This window comes from Leiobunum rupestre, chromosome 8 (assembly GCF_980474605.1).
Source record: "Leiobunum rupestre chromosome 8, qqLeiRupe1.1.hap1, whole genome shotgun sequence".
NCBI classification, from domain to species: Eukaryota; Metazoa; Arthropoda; class Arachnida; order Opiliones; family Sclerosomatidae; genus Leiobunum; species Leiobunum rupestre.
In genome coordinates this window covers 49,629,170-49,646,559 of record NC_143391.1, presented here as the reverse complement: position 1 = coordinate 49,646,559, position 17,390 = coordinate 49,629,170, and the positions used below count along the sequence as shown (strand labels likewise).

At 33.6% G+C, this 17,390-nt stretch overlaps 1 protein-coding gene and 2 long non-coding RNA genes across 5 annotated transcripts; all 3 read right to left on the bottom strand.

The window, feature by feature from the left end:
• Nucleotides 1-63: 63 nt before the first annotated feature.
• Nucleotides 64-4,690, bottom strand: LOC149933621 (uncharacterized). 2 transcript variants are annotated; one of them, XR_016472799.1, is made up of 5 exons: nt 2,017-4,690; nt 764-894; nt 427-688; nt 239-368; nt 64-156 (listed from the first exon to the last, which is right to left on the bottom strand). It is a non-coding gene; the product is annotated as an uncharacterized LOC149933621 (long non-coding RNA). The 2 variants fall into 2 exon arrangements; XR_016472798.1 differs by having other exon boundaries at nt 64-175; nt 2,017-4,686.
• Nucleotides 4,691-6,110: 1,420 nt separating this feature from the next.
• On the bottom strand, nt 6,111-10,833 carry LOC149933619 (uncharacterized). 2 transcript variants are annotated; one of them, XM_090155557.1, is made up of 4 exons: nt 10,669-10,833; nt 9,040-9,210; nt 8,383-8,475; nt 6,111-6,437 (listed from the first exon to the last, which is right to left on the bottom strand). In XM_090155557.1, the coding sequence occupies exons 1-4, from the start codon at nt 10,727-10,729 to the stop codon at nt 6,166-6,168; spliced, it is 597 nt and encodes a 198-aa protein (XP_090011683.1). In that variant the 5' UTR covers nt 10,730-10,833; the 3' UTR covers nt 6,111-6,165. The 2 variants fall into 2 exon arrangements, with proteins under 2 accessions (XP_090011683.1, XP_090011684.1); XM_090155558.1 differs by lacking the exon at nt 8,383-8,475 and having other exon boundaries at nt 10,669-10,827.
• On the bottom strand, nt 8,502-9,033 carry LOC149933620 (uncharacterized). The gene is made up of 2 exons (XR_016472800.1): nt 8,939-9,033; nt 8,502-8,859 (listed from the first exon to the last, which is right to left on the bottom strand). It is a non-coding gene; the product is annotated as an uncharacterized LOC149933620 (long non-coding RNA).
• Nucleotides 10,834-17,390: the final 6,557 nt, after the last annotated feature.

Genomic DNA, 17,390 nt, shown 5'->3' with positions numbered 1-17,390 from the left:
TATGACTAGTCAAGATAAGGCTTTAAGTTTATCCATGCTGGCTTCAACCCAATGAAAGGATTACTGTTTCGACCACACGAGCATTGCTGCCTCCCAAAGTATTGCTCAAGAGGATCTTGATATAAGTGCTGCATCAACACTTATTTTGCACCTTTACTAAAAAGGAATTTAACGGCTGTAATTGAGAAAAAAAGAATCTTACTATCACTAAAATAATAAATGTTTATTATAGCTGTACCAATCATTCATAGACCCTCAATTGTTGCTGCGCTTAAAAACATTTTGTCCCTTTCGCTGTTGGCTAAATCTCCAGGCCAATTGGTAACATCTTTCTCCCAATCTTCTAAATATTTATCTTTTTCTAGCCACTAAAATTAAAGAATGACATTTATTTTCTTGAAGCATCCAAAAAATGGTTTCATTTACCTTCAAGTTCAAACGTTTATTGTTTTCATTTTCATACAGAAACATCGGATAAAGTAGTCTTCTCAACCACATTGCCTGAACCCACCGTTGACATTTTTCGGTCTCCTTTTTTGCTGATGGAAACTATATGAAAAAGACTCCAAGGTCTCTGTCTATTAGTCGAGTTTTGTTTGGAACTACAAGACCCATATTTGCAGACAATTCGCTCATTTCGCTGAGGCTTTTTTTAAGCCTTGGATAGTTTAATAAATATTTGACTCGCCTATAAGATACAACCATTTAATAATGTTATTAAAATTGGAAAAAGTTGATATATTTAAACGCAATGAATATTTACTTTTAGAAAATAAGCCTTCCAAATCGTAAGCAAATTTGAATATATTTCAGAAAAAATTTAAATTAGCTCGCTCGATAGAATGCCGAATGATGACAATGATCAAACGTTCTCTATACCGCTGCCAGATGGCGCTGCAGTTATACGCGTAAAATCAAAAGAAAAGCAACCAATAAGAATCTAGGAGAAAACGGAGTTGACACGTGACAGGAAGTTAACCTGACCAGATAATCTCGACGCGACCGTGTGTTTGGGCGACATCCCTTTTTGTACTGTTAAAGGTAGGAGCTGCCGCTCCCTATCTAAATTCTCTCTGATATTACTAACCGACCACGACCTCAAATTATACCTACATGGAGATCGGGTCTCTTAAAAAAGTGTTCTCGATTTCGATAAAAGTAAACAAAAGCGATACCGTTTTTTCTTTTGTACATGTAGATAATACATTACCAATAAAAAATTTCAAATTGTTTTAAATTTATCCAGTCGTGAATTTTTTTCGTAAATGAATTCGCCTATTGTTCATTTAAGATTTAGATATATTTATACCTAATATACGTTTTTGAAGGTTTGAGTTCGCTAAAAGAAAAAAGCTGCTTTAGACCATTATTCCGTGAATAACTATTTCTTAAAAAACATAAACCCTAAAACATATAAACAACAGTTTCTTTATGAACAGCGAAATATTATTCAGATAAATAATTGTTTAAAAATATAAATTTTAAAGAAATGCATTTATTCACTAGTAAACGAAATCTATTTTCTTCAACTAAACAATCTTCATTTGGATATAGTAGGCCTTATCCATTGGATAAAAGTTGTAGGAATTCCGAGCACTAACCGGGGAGGTATCGTGGGGCCTCGTGGTGAGAGAATTAGGACCGGACTGTCAGCGGTCCACAGGGTATAACTGGGACCGAGGGTATCACTTCCCATAGGGTATCGTGGGGTTTCACTGACCGTGGGGTATCGTGGGGTATCGTGGGGTATCGTGGTGAGATAATTGGGACCGGACTGTCAGTGGTACGTAGGGTATCATTTCTTCGTAAGAAAACGTGGAGTGTAAGACGCTTTATTTTTAATATGGTATCGTGGTATAGTATTTTTCGCACGGAACACCGGTGCGGTATCGAATTTCTGGCAGGATATATGAACAGGACACCGTGGTTTGCTTAATTTGGGGATGACTATAATCTTGTAGAAAATAGTTAAATGAAACGCGCAAATTTCGGAAATTAAGTATAAAAAGAACGTACTTCTCACAAGTAAACCATCAGTTCATTTTGGTCCTCATCAATCTTAAGAAAACGTTAAAAATTTAAGTAGAACTTTTTTCGCTTGTGTTATCGAGAGTTAAAATAAATAAGTTGAGTCTATTGAATAAGTCCAACGATTTTTTATGTGCGATTGAAGTAAATTTCCTAAGAGCAAAAAAAATATATATATTATTAAAGAACAGGCGTTTCTAGGCTTGGAAACTGGCGAAAATGATGCTTTCACGTTTAAGCCTCCGTTTCCGTATAGTGAGTTAAGTGTCAAAGACAAATCTCTCTGTTCGTAGATCTCTAGATGTATATGTGGAATTCAATGGAACGAGGGAGACTATGATATCGAAGATTTGGGACACATTCTGGCACGTTTTTCACTTAAGGCGGAAACCTTTTTGACGAAAGGACTAGAAAATTAAAAATATTTATTAAAAAGTCTCGGAAAAAAGTTATCAACGTAGAAGATTCCGGGTGCCCCAAATTAAACAAATTATCGTCAGTGCGTTTTCCATTGTCTTGTAAGTATCACTACCAATATTACATGAATTGTGCATTATTTAAGTGCCCAGAATTTCTCTCTGTAGAAATAATACATGAAAATATTTATATTCAATCTTTCTATATTATCTCAAATTAAATAAGTGAAGTGTATTGTTTTATTCAAAACATTTCAAGTAGGCGTATTAGGAAATTTAATTTTGAAATAAACTGTAAGTGGTTTCAGTTCAAAGTTCAATTACACACGAGTACGCTATAAAAAAGGCCATCTCTCAATAATGGGAAATCATACCAGCTTCCTTATTCATTCAGACAGTCTTAAAACTTCATTGGAAAATGAACTATTTAAATGTTGACACAAATGTGGATATGTGCATTCTACGATACACGGTGATTCCAACTTTTGGCCCTGCCAAGAAAATGGTAAGTTTCGGTGTGCTAGACGCTGTTGTGAAAATCGTTCACGATACCAAATCCACCCAAAAACCATTCGGTTAAAAATTGCAAGGTCCTTTAAACAAAAACGTCACGTCCTATATTACTCCAGGCCATAAAAGTAGTGAAATCAAATAACGGGCAAGATCTGTAATTATATTCCCATAAACGTCATAAAATTGACTTATTTATCGACAAGTGATGTGCTCTGAAGTAATATGCTAGACCTTGCGCGTCCAAAGTGTTTTACTGATTTAAAATCCTTTGTACAACCATAAAACATATCAAAGAGAATGGCTAATATTAGAAGAGACAAGTTTTCTTAGCTTAGCTGTAACGATTCTAATGATACAATATCAGTTAAATAATTTACTAAGTTAATTAAAGAAAAAGGTCAATATAAGGTAAAACGTTTTCTTAAGAATGTATAAAGAGTGAACAAATCATAAAATTTACAACGTAGCGGACGAAAGGCAAGCATAAATATCAAGAATTAGTTCCTAAAAAGGATGTAGATGGCAGCATTACCTAATCACGGGACCATTTCAACCTCCCGACTTTAAAGTTTTCTTTCGTTATATTATCTACTCTGTTTAGATTTACTCTTTTACCTTAAAAGCATAGTAAACGAGTTTCAATAATCAGAGTCAACATAACTTGGCAGTGAAATAAACCTTGGAACGTGTTTAGTTCTTGTCTCGCTCATAGTACCACCTTGGCCAACCGAGATAAAATAAAAACACTCGAAAAAATTACTGAAACTGTCCGTACTAGTGGTACTCGAACATTTCTGTACATTATCGATAGTTGGCGGTGCGACTATTGAAACGGTATGTTCCCATTTATCCCAATTTTACCTTCCCCCAAAGTTATCAGTTCTCCCAAAAACATGGTGTCCCATTTGTCCCAATTCCATTTCTGCGAACCGGAGTTCATTTAACCCAAAAATATGTATTCCCATTTTTCCCAACGATCAAGTTTCCCAAAAAAATTGATTCCCATTTCTCCAATCGATCAATATTCCCAAAAATATGGATTCCCCTTTCTCCCAATCATTATTTTCCAAATATATGGTAATTGCGCGGTTTTAGATCTCATCGGTACGAGTCGATATGTCGAAAAAAATACAGCGTAACATTTTGACGGCATTATATTTTTTGCGACATTGTCTAATAAAATAGGAAGGGGCCCATATGTGAATTGACTTGGCGTTAGGTTAGGTTAGGTTAGATTAGGTTAGATTAGGTTAGGTTAGGTTTACCATATTCATATGGGCAAAATTTGATGTACTTGCATATTAAAATAAAACTTAGATTCATGTTTATACCAAGTGTAATTTTGGGACAAATGGGATTTGGGATAACTATTTTGGGACAAATGGGATTTGGGATAACTATTTTGGGACAAATGGGATTTGGGATAACTATTTTGGGACAAATGGGATTGGGAGAAATGGGAATTGGGAGAACTTTTTTGGGCGAAATGGGGGTAAACCATTGAAACTGGCAAATTACTGAAAGGAAACAAGTTGTTGACTGCAGTGACATAATTACTGCAGTCAACAACTTGTCTGCTTTATTTAATTATGGTTTTAAGGTAAAAGAATAAATTTAAACAAAGTAGATAGGCCTTATATATTTCGATCTAAATAATATATTTGATACAATGCGATTCTAATATTAGCTATTCTCTTTGAAATGTTTTGTGGTTGTACAAAGGATTTTAACTCACTAAAACACTTAGGACGCGCAAGGTCTAGCATATTACTTCAGAGCACATCACTTGTCGATAAATAAGTCCAGTTTATGACGTTTATGGGAATGTAATTACAGATCTTGCCCGTTATTTGATTTCACTACTTTTATGGCCTGGAGTAATATAGGACGTGACGTTTTTGTTTAAAGGACCGTGCAATTTTTAACCGAATGGTTTTTGGGTGGATTTTACGCCTTTTTGTTTATAACAATAGAAGTTAAGTTATTATAATACCTTTATACGTAACATAGCAGAAATAATATTTATAAACAAAATTGGAAAGTGAACTTTCACCTTTTTGGAATATTGAGAACTGCCTAGCTCTTTCGCCAACATTGTGTACGTTTAGATATTGTTTACTTTAATTTTTTGAAAATATGACGTCATTATGCTCTTTAATTCATTTTTTAATGTTAATAAATAAGCTTGTACGATTGTTATTAAACTTTACACATTTTGTACTGTGTTTATTACTCATTTTCATCGATAACCGCCCTCTGGCGGCACACTGCCCACCCTGACACTGGCGAGACACTTCGAACTCACTGCACCTCTTTCGCTTAGAAACAACCTATAAATCCGTAGCATTTGAATGTTTAATCTATTTCCCTAGGACAAGATCTGTAATTATATTCCCATAAACGTCATAAACCGGACTTATTTATCGACAAGCCGTATGGCGGGCAACCCCCACCCTGACACTCGCAAGACTATTGTTGTCGAACTCAGCGCCCATTTTTACCTACAATCCACCTATAAATATGTTGCATACATAGTTTCCAAGTATATCCGTCTATTTAAAAAAATAATATATGTCCCTTTAAGGCCGCACCTCTAACGAGCTCTAAACGGTTTTTTCAGTTCGAAGAACTGTTTTTGTTATAATCTATCATTTTACCTGTCAAAATCATTTAGATGGAGCCAATATCACTATCGCGACCAATTTTTTTCAAAACCCCGCAATGTTTAAATATCAATTTAAAATCAAAGATGAGTAACTTTTCTCGATCAATTTTATTCCTCTCATTTTTTTAAATATAACGCCACTATCACTATTCCGATATCAATTTTTCTATCGATAAAAATCCGTGAAATCACAACCAATCAATTTGTATATAATTTTGCGGTTAAAAATCGTATCAAAATTTATAGAATTATAAGGTATATTTCTGAAATCGATCAAAAAAGTATCATTTTTAAAAAAGATACGATAGTGCCCAAACTGACACGAAGCTCACGCCGTTGACGTTTTCCATCCTCCACTCCCGTTCTGGTCGAAAAACCAGACCCTGAGCGTCACACCATATTCATTCTCCCTAGTTTAAATTGCGCCTTCATATGCTCTATAATCCCGAATAATTATTAGTCGAGGTATACGTATAATAAATATTCAGTTATATTTATTTTTATTTTATTTGCTGTTAGTGTCCGAAGACTCTAAATTTGAGCCTAAAAGCATTGACAAATTTGCCAAGATGAACTCCAACTTCCTGATTCAAAATGGTCACATCTGGGCTTTTTAGAATTGTCAAAGCATTTCATTTTCGAGCAGTCAGAATCTGATGCATTATGCCATTTGGATATTTTCGCTCTGCAAGTACATTGGCATGTTTCGTCACCATGGACCCTAGATAGTGAATAGCATTTGGCCTTTTGCAATCCGATTCCTTTGCACGACGTGCGCTGGCAATTTTCGTCACCGTCGTCTGTCGATGGGCACTCTGTCAACGATAATTATTTTTCCGGGTGTAAAATTTATTTCGTTACATCAAATAAATCAAATATTAGTTTCCTGAAAACGAATAAACCCTGATAAATGTTCACGAATATTCCCTTTTCCGATCAAATAGCTGAATATTCCGAAAGGGTGATGGATAGTTTTCTTATTTCAAATAGTTTGCAAAATAATTGGTTCTTAAATCAAATACTTAAATTATATTGTATTCGAAATATTATTTGGTATTTCATTTTAAAAAGTGCCAATTTAGTTTATATATTCTTTTTGGTATTTGACGTGGCTTGAAAATAAATATTTGATATAGGATTCTCAAAAGATTGTATTTGCAAACTTGTAAATAGCGACCGGGCTAAACGAATATTTATTCTACTAAGAGTAACATCTACTAAGCGCCATCTATTGCGAGCGAAAAAGAAACTACTCGTAGATATTCTTTTTAAAAATACTGGAATGAAAAAGATAAATTTAGTTTAAAAATCCTAGATATTTTTCTAATAGACTTTAAATGGAACATCCAAATTTTTTTAAAAGTGCAAAATCTTGAAGCCCGAAATGCTATTGTTCAATGCCTTTGCAAAATTGCTCTAACAAAACTTTAAATGTCGATATTCAGGGTATATATTTATTATTGACGTATTTCATTTGCACTACCGGGAAATTTAATTTAGTAGACAAAGTATTACACGGAGAAAGTTGCATGGAAAATTCAAAAACGCACAGCACAACTTTTTTTCTCTCTAGAATATGAGGCCATGAAAAATCTCTAAATTATTCTCCCGCAAAAAATGTTTTCGTAATGAAAACAATATACCATTCATTTAAATTTGTTCAATGGGTTCAAAAAAAGCTCGATTAAAGGTCCGTTTGCGACAATACGTGCCCGATGAATCTTGTTTCGAGGCTTGTCACGTGTCTTTTGTTCACTCGTCCCTTTATATAGCCCCAGTGGAAAACGTCCATCAGTGTCAGGTCTGCAACTGATCCAGGCATCGTCCTGTGGAAATCATAGTCCAGAGAAATGCGGTTCAACTCTTTCTGCAGAAGCACCTAAAATGTTTGCCAGCTCAGATGATTTGGCAGAAAAGGAATACTTGATGGATGGCCACTTAGAGAAGAATAAGAAGGTTCGGGTTTTCGTTAGACATCACACGAGGCCAGTGATAAAAGTCATAACGACGTTCAGGATCTCCTTCGTGAAATGCTTACCAAGGAGTCACTCAAATCGCATGGAAGTTGTGATTGCGCACTTAGCACAATTCTTTGGTAAACCTATATTTGCTCGTCAGAGAGCCTTATTGGAGAGTTATATTTAAACAACTTATACTTTATTTATTGCGCTTTAACCTAAACTATATATCCCTTGTAAAAATATAGTTTAAAATTAATGAAATTTATGTCATTGACCAATTTAAAAACGATCCAATCAACGCGAGGAGTACTTACAAGTACCCGCCTTTTGGGTAAAAGCGTAACTAACTAACTAACTAACTTGTTTTGATTACGAAGATAGCGGCATCTGTGGAAAAAAGAGCTACTTGACGTCGACCCGACACTTGCTTTAAGAGAACGGTTTTATGACTGTGTATTCTGTGAGGATTGCGTAAACTTAACAATTGATTTATTATAGCCTAATAATAATTCTACCATTTTTTATTAGAAATAATGAAGAGGCGTATTTGATAATATTGATTATACTCGAGCAATTTCCCAGTGATAAGCTAAAGGTGTCGCTTTAAAAATGAAAACTCTTCATTGTACAGAGCATTGTAATGCGACCAAACTGGTTTGTGAAGTCAAGTGAATATAACCTAGAGGCTTTGCCTACATTTCGATTTAATGGGAAATGGTTGAATTGTAATGAACACGTTTTTATGACTTCATAATCTTGTGAGAAATTGGGATTTTCCATAGAAGTAATTTCTATTCACCTTTTTGAGTATACAAAATAACTTTCTCATTGACTTTTTGACTACCATCTATCGGTGAAATCGTGAACCTTTTAATTTCTTCGAAATTGAGATCTTAATAAAAACACAAACCATGAAAATTTTGTAATTCTAGATAAATTCATTTTTAAGACCACAATTCAAACAAAATAATAATTTAAAACAAAGTGCTTAGAAAAATTATATTTATAATTAATAATTATAATAATAATTCTTAAGTGTAATCTTTCGTAACCCGTTCAACCTAAATTCAAGATAGAGTCTGAAATGTGGCAGATTTCTAAAACTAAGGGTCGATTCTAAAAGTCTGTTAGAGAAAATTTCCTTCTTCCTATCGTGTGAAGAGCTACTTCCCCTACTTCTAACGTCCTCTGTTCCGTCGTCTTCCCAAAATTTGGTACAGTCGCGAAGAAGACGAAGAAGCACACGACATCGTGGCGTATGGGAAGAGAGCTTTCGCTAGAAAAGGAGGAGATAATTTTCATCCACAAATCTTAGAAATCAAAAATTTAAGAAGAATAAAAAAAGTATTTCGAACGTTTCTAAGAGATGAATCAATGAAACTACATAGAAATGATCAAATGTGAAAATGGTTGTGCTTGGCTCCGGACTATCGCGCCATTCAGTGTGAAATCTTACCCCCGCAGTGATCGAAGGGTCCGAGCCACTTTCCTTCTACGCATGTTATAGATTTTTTTCCACCAGTTTCACACGGAATGGTGCATACGTACATCGTCCGTCCATAACCGGAATCATGCATATCCGTACAACGGTGCTTGGGGTGTTTGTGGAATTCATGATCAGGACAGTCTATTTAATGAAAACAGAAATTATCAACGCTTTGTCTTAAGCTGAAAACACATTGAAAGCCAATCTCGGCTTTCGTTAAAAATGTGAAAAACACACAAACTGACAAAACCTTTAAAGAAAGCGTTTCTATGTAGAAGCACCTTCCGGCAATAATTATGTCGAAAGTGGTTTGACCTCCATCTATTAATGGCAAAGCGTACTAAAAATCACATTTTCTGTAGTAGTAGAAAGATTTTATGAGAAGAGCGAGTAAGTATTAATGTCCATTATAGCGCCTTATTAAATATTTTAGTAAATCACGCAAAACTTTTGCGGAGGCAAAAGCTGAGAAACGCTCATCTAGAGAATGCGAATTGTTTTTTGATCAGAAAAGGTCATCGAGAACAGTCGCGTAGCAGCCTTAACAAAGGACCTTGTTCAGTTTCCCTGCTTTGCGCTTGTGTTTCTTTCAAGCAGACGATATAAAGAAAAATAACTACATTGAACCCGAATGCAATCATTTCTACCAGAAACGACGAACTACACCATTAACCGGTCTACCATCTGGAGTAGGGATGTCCGTTTCCTCGATTTATTTAATTAATTAAAACAAAGAAGGATTAAACTTTTGTCGTTGACTCAATCCACAAAATGTTTCAAGAAAACTCCTTGTTTTTCTTAAAAAACAGCAGTTTTACTACAGAGTCAGCTGATAATCGCAAATAAAGGTATTTGTCATTAATTTGGGTTTCTATTTTCATCCAATCGAAAAGATGCTGTTTAAAAATTTACAAAATAAATTGAATGCTTATTCGTGGTAACAAAAGTGATCAAGCTTGCCAGCGATAAAAGCTGATATGTAAGCACACGCTTTTTGCTTCCCTTTCCTGTGTACGCACTTCTCTTTGCGGCTGCCAGTACAGCGAGAAAAGCCGAAAGCACGCGCCATTCGCTTCTATACCCTTAAAATCCGCTTCCCTTTGCAACTGCCAGTGCCAAAACAAATTAAACTAACTAAGCCGTAATTTTCTTCCTTGATTAAAAGATATTTTCCCGGGTTCTTTTCACTTTCAATTTTATTTATAATTGATACCTCGATAAATTTCATCATTAGGCGAGTTTAACGTTTTAGGCTACATACGGTACACTTACAAAAACCTACTTAGACTAACGCTTAATAAGCAGATTTTGGCAGGCGAAAATTAAATTGTAAAATCCAAGTGGCTAGATTTTACATGCTTAAAGTCTCTTATATCGCAAAGTGTGCTTTTGAAGGCTGTCATTAGAGATTATTATGGTTTCCAATTTCAAATTCTCCATTCACACGCAAATAAATGAAAACCTTAGAGCGATTCACGTAATTTTGACATTGAATGTAATTTTGAAACGTTTGGCGCACTAGGGCAAATGTGTGGAAGTCTTTAGGGAGGCAGACATTTCGAAATACATATTAGATAAAACCTTATCAATACAACTTACCTTCAGCATTCGTAGGATAGAGAGCGCTAAGTATGAACGCTGCGAAAACCACACAGTTCATTTCCAAGATACTTTGAAACCACTTTCTGTAACTTTCTCGCACTAAGAAGCGTTATATGCCTTTTCCCAGAACGAATTGAAAGTCAAGTCCTTCTACTCCAAACAAAAAACGCCACGAGTAAAGCCACGAAACAATATAAATTACCACTTATTTTTTAAAACTTATTTCAATAAAATATAAAATAACAAAAACTAATAAAGTTGTACTCATTGAATTGTCAATTTACATTTTAAATCAATTTGAGAAATATTGCTTATTGTAGGGAAATAATGGAACTTACAGCCTCGCGTACACGTTCTAGGATTAAAAAGCAAAGATTTTAATATTTTGGGATTTTAATATTAGAAATAATATTACATTAATTTTTTGCACGGATTTCGTGGAACTTAACAACGAAAATGTCAACAAATTTTCTGTTTTTTAACCGAATTCAACCGTCAGCTGCTTCTCTAGTTCTTTTTACCTCTCCGAGGGGTTTTACAATCATCCTGTGTGTGTGTGTGTGTGTGTGGGTGTGTGTGTGTGTGTGTGTGTGTGTGTGTGAGAGTTCGCACATGATTGAGATGTGGGGCGATAGGCAGTCTTTTCACCCACAAAGTGGGGACTTCTCTGTAAGTGGGTACATTTTTAGGTTCCCACTTACAATAATAGTTAAAATTAGTTAGTTAGCCCAACTACTCTTAGTTAAAAAATTACAAAAAAGTCCCCACTTCTGACGTGGTAGGTAATTTTGATTGAAATGAGGGGACTTCGGAATATACACTGATCTCATAGATGTCGCTAGCAGTTACAATCGAGCGATGTCCCCAGGCCTACGAAACCATTCTCGTTCGTCTTCTCACAGTATATCTGGGGACCCAAAAATCAATTTTAATTACATTGGCCATGGATAGATGGGTGTAGAATATTAGATCACCACATATAAAGATGAATGTCCCCACATATAATGTCCCCTTATATAAATAAATAATGAACATTTCTACGCGTAAAATGTCAAGAATCCCATTGCCTTATTTCCGGAAAATACAGGGAGTTTGTTTGAATATTTGTTATAATGTTGTAGTAGGCATTTTAAATAAACATCATTCGTAATTCTTAGAAGTACCGGGTGTTTATTATTTAAATTCACGAAACAATCTACGATATTCAACTTACGTGTCTTAAACTAGGAGTACTATCTCGTGGAGGTAGATTTCAAGCAGCAACAGTCATATTTTTCGTACATACCGGGTGATTACTTTTATATTATCGTACAAATCTACAATATAAGGCGTTTAGAATTTGGTGTACTATCTCATTATGCCTTGACTGTTGTCGTGGGCAGTTTCAATAAATAACATTTGTATTTATATTTATGTAAATACAGGGTGATTATTTTTAGCATTGTGTACAAATCTAAAATATTCAACTTTCGTGTCTTAAACTTGAAGTACTATCATATGGTGTTACTACTGCTGTCGAGGTAGATTTCAAGCAGCAAGATATTCATGTCATGGAGTTCCCCGCACACAAAAATGATATCCGAGTGTAAACTTATTTTTACACCAAAATCGATGAAACAAAAGCAAACTTAAACAATAAAATTGAAAACAATACAATTATAAATATTTACGATATAACCATAAAGATGTGTGTAAAAGTCCCAAAATATCAATTATGGAGATTGTGAAAGTCCTCACTTTACCGCAAATATTTTTCAAACACAAATTTTAAATTGGCTACGAATATCTTATTGTTTTATGTATCGTCTCTAATCGAAAGTGTGTGTTTTTAAATGTTCCGATTGTTGGATAAAATGATCATGGAGGTACCCACATGCAAAAATTTCAATCCTGTTTAAATATGATTTTCTATAAAAATCTTTTAAATTAGGCCACACTAAAACAATAAAATTAAAAACAATACAAGTAAAAATATTTACGATATAACCATAAAGATGTGTTAAAATTCAATACATTTCTATTAAGAAGATTGTGAAAGTCCCCACTTAAAAACAAATATTTTACAAACACAAAATTTAAATTGCCTAAGAATAACGTTTCTAATGAAATGTGTAAGTTTTTAAATGTCCCCGGATGATGGATAAAAAGGTCATGGAGGTCCCCACACACAAAAATGATATTCGAGTGTAAACTTATTCTTACACCAAAATCAATGAAACAAAAGCAAACTTAAACAATAAAATTGAAAATAATACAATTAGAAATATTTACGATATAACCATAAAGATGTGTCCCAACATATCTATTATGAATATCTTATTGTTTTATGTATCGTCTCTAATCGAAAGTGTGTAATTTTAAATGATCCTATTGTTGGATAAAATTATCATGGAGGTACCCACATGCAAAAATTCCAATCCTGTTTAAATATGATTTTCTATAATTTAATTAAAATTTATACCTAAAATATATAGGACAATCAAAATATTCTATTAAAAACAGAAAAATTATTAAGAAACTTTAACAAAATTTCTTTAAAGTGTGCAAACGTCCCCACATATGGATAACTAAGACTATGTAAGTCCCCACATCCGAAAATTAATCTTTTATTTTAAATATACACACGCTCATAATTAACGCGAGAATTGAAAGAAGGCTTTGAAATTTGTCAAATTTCAACTTGAAATAATTTATTATAATTTTTGTGATACATCGATAACATACTTTTCACACTTTCGATTTATAACTTTGAAGGTCAGCTATCAACCTTAGAACATTTAAATCAGAATGTGTAAAATAATTTGGTCCCCAGATATCCGTTAAAAAGACTGTACAACTTCCCACATCCAAAACTAAAATACTTGGATTGAAATTTACACCTAAAATAGATAGGACAATCAAAATATTCTATTACAAACAGAAAAATTATTATATAATGAAAGTTGAACAAAATTTCATGAAACCCGAAACTGATCCTACTTACAGATCACTCTGTGATCTGTTATATGGTGATCCCATATAAAAACCTTATATAACAAAGATGTCAGTATCATGCCCCTTTTTTGTGTTTGTTGTTTGTTCGGGGACGAACATATTCTTAGGCGGGGGGAGATAACACGACCCGTTCGCTTTCTGGGCGTGAATAATGAAAAAGATAAACAATTTTTCCTTATTTCCTACCCAGTTCAAATTCGAACTAGACTTCTAGTTAGAGACTACGTCGACCGCTAGTGACCATAATTCTAGAAACTCTAAAATAGTTTATTTTTTTTTGTATCTTAAGATATTTAGTTTTTTAAATTAGTATATAAACCCATGTCGATTAGTATCAACATGATTATTGATTTTTGAATATGGAATTGAAGTAATATTGATATTTAGTTTGAGATTTATCCTTTTTGATTTTTCGTCTTTAGTTGAATTTAATTGTTGAAAGTTAGTTTAGTTTTTGATCAGATTAATTTATAATTGTCTTTAGTTTATTAGTTATTAATTAGTTTAATTGTCCTCTTATTTTCAAGTCTTTATTAGTAAATAGTTTAACCTAGTTAAGTGTCTTCCATCTTCAAGTTAAATATTTGCGCTTTATGTGCGTGTCTTCTTTATAGTGCGGTTTAAAAAGTCATTTTTGAGCGGGTCAAGATTTATCAAGTCAACTTCGTCAACTAGAACTTAAGTACGATCTTTATATTTTTTGATTATCATTTCTATATTTTAGGTTTTATATTATTTCGTTACCAATTATATCCTTTGTCCAATGTCCCGACCTGTTATATTATTTCGCGCAGTCTCAGTCCCTCATTTTTTGTTTCCCTTTATGTTAGCACCGAATGTTTTAATTTCATTTTCAAGAAACTCTTGTCATGACTCTGGGTTGAATGTAATTCCTCGAGATGGTAAATAATTAATCACATTCCATCTATAATTAATTAAGGCTATTTATATGAAATAATTGTTTAAAACTTAAAAACTAATTGTTATTTGACAGATTCTTTCTCATTAATTGTCTTTATTTCTAGTATGGTCTAGTTAACCACTTAAAATACTTTTAATAGTAAATATTGGTCTGTTCATTTAACGTATAAATTTTAAATATTGCACAAATTTTAGTTTTGGATGTGGGAACTTGTACAGTCTTTTCAACGGATATCTGGGGACCAAAATATTTTAACATTCTTATTTAAAGGGATAATGATGTGCCGATATAACCTATTTTTTATCGATTCCTACTCCAAAAATAAGCTTAGAAATGATGCTCGCGTTACAGGATTATTTAATATCAATTTTTAATTATTAACTTCGTGAAATACGGGCCTTTGTATTTTGGTATAAAGCTTAAACAAAGTGCAGCAGATTGAATTAGCTGGAGAGTCGTTGTTGAGACTTCCGCTGACCGAAGCGCGGGTAGATTGACTTCCATCCCCTAAAAGTTTCTTCTTCTTTTTAATCTTGCTATTACAGGCAGGGCAAGTGTATTTACTGACTTTAGGATCCGTGCCATCCCAAAGCACGTCGAACTCATCATCAGTTAGGTGGCGAACACATTCACGGTGAATGCGTTGGTTGCATTTCCCACAAGGTACTTTACGCTGTTTGCCGAAAAACTGTTTTTTGCACCTTAGGCAGCGGTCAGTGGAGCCCGCCATTATCCGAGAGTTACAATATATAAAATGTCCCGAAACGTTCTACTCGTAGCGCGAACGCACCCATAAAAAGTTAGAGAATACTGGTAAGCAGCGTGATACAAAGTGGACTAAAGATTTTACACACTAACTAAAACTTATATACACTAACTAGAATTATATACACTGAGTGAAATTATATACTCTGACTGAAATTATATACACTGACTAAAATTATAAACACTGAGTAAAGAGTTTTACACTGGCAAAATATATACTGGAAAAGAATATACACTGACAAAATATATACCGGCAAAGTATATACACTGACAAAATATATACCGGCAAAGTATATACACTGACAAAATATATACCGACAAAGTATATACACTGACATTATATATACACTGGCAAGAAAAGGACATAGTGATTAAGTAAAATAAAAACAATGTGGTGGCAATTAAAATAAACCATGAGCTGACAATGTGAGTTAAGAAAATAGTGCTTAAAATGCAATTACGATACGGTGGCTAAAGATAATGTATACCATATCAAAAATCCCCAGATGAAATACGAATAATAATACACGTCATAAAAATTTGAAGAAGCAGCCCTGTTGGTAAACAGCAAAATAGAGATGTGCACTGCCGTGCAAAGCACAAAAGCATTAACGACCAAATTTTCGATTTACAGATTTTGGTTTTATTTCTCCTTATTTTATAGATTAATTTCAATTTTGAACTAATTTTCGAATTTAAAATTTTTGTTCTTAGGAAATGACTTTTAGGTTTTTGCATTATTTTCAAACCAAAAACGCATTAATGTGTTTATTTTCTTTAAAAGTCAAATCAAAACGCATTTTTTTTCACGTTTTAAGACATGGTTTTAATGATATTTCTGAAATATCGTTTGGCCTGTAAATTGTTTAGTACCAGAATAGAATTTGAGTTGAAAAATCCAAGTATTCTATATAAACTTGAAAGAAGTAAGTTGGGGTATCTTAAGGCAAAGAAAGTTTGAATTTCGCGGGTTTTCTCCATATTTTGGTTATGGTCGTTAATGCTTTTGTGCTTTGCACGGCAGTGCAGTCCTGTTGCAAGGGTTCAAAAGGTTGAGAATGGAGGGACAAATTTCAAAAAACGCGCGAAAAACTATACAAATAGTGAAATTTAATAATATTAATTAACAAAATAAATAATGAAAAATAATGAAAATTACTTAGTCAAAATTGGCAAACAGGGTACCAAAAGAAAGAATGTAATTAGACGCAGATTATGGTACAAAGGTAATCCATAAAAATAAGGGAACCTCTTTGGTGTGAGCGAGAACATACGATGATGCAAATTCAATTAGCGAAAGCGGTAATTAATTCTAGTGGCCGAACCACTAAGTAGAAAAAATTAAACAATATATTAAAATGAAGAGGATAACTTGTAGAATAAGAAAAATCCAAAAAACGATGGTGTCACAGATCTGCCGGGAAAGATAAAGCTGAATCAAAACAGCTTGTTTTCAAACATTTCGGAATTGGGGCTTTAGCCCGGGTCTATTTCACAAATGTTAATTTTTTCTAGTGAATGTTCGATGTTTTTTAGATTTAAATCTTTTTTGTACGTCTCGACTAACACAAATTGTTGTAATTTCTCTCTGTAGCGTTTTTTTAAGAAAGGTAAGGGGTGTTGTAGAACTTTGTTACACAATGAAAGGGAGTAGATGGATAATTTAGCAGCGGTTATAATTAGACATTTAGCATCAAAAAAATTATTTTTTCCGTGGTTTGAAAGCCAATAGTGTTGTTCATTTAATGAGAATTCGGTGTCAAATGTGCGAATGATTTTTTCAATATAATTTAAAAAACTTATAACGGTGGAACACGTAAAATATACATGAAGAAAGTCTGCTGGGGTGACGTTGCAAAAGGGGCAAATATTTTTAAAATTTGAAAACGCCTTAGAGGCAGTATTAGGGGTAATGACCTTTCCGAATTGAAATTTGTAAATGAGGTTATTCTCTTGCGAGTTAAATGTACTGGACCAGCAGAAATTCCAGTGTATACCCCTCGGGTCCACACACTGTACAATGGGTGGGAATTTATCG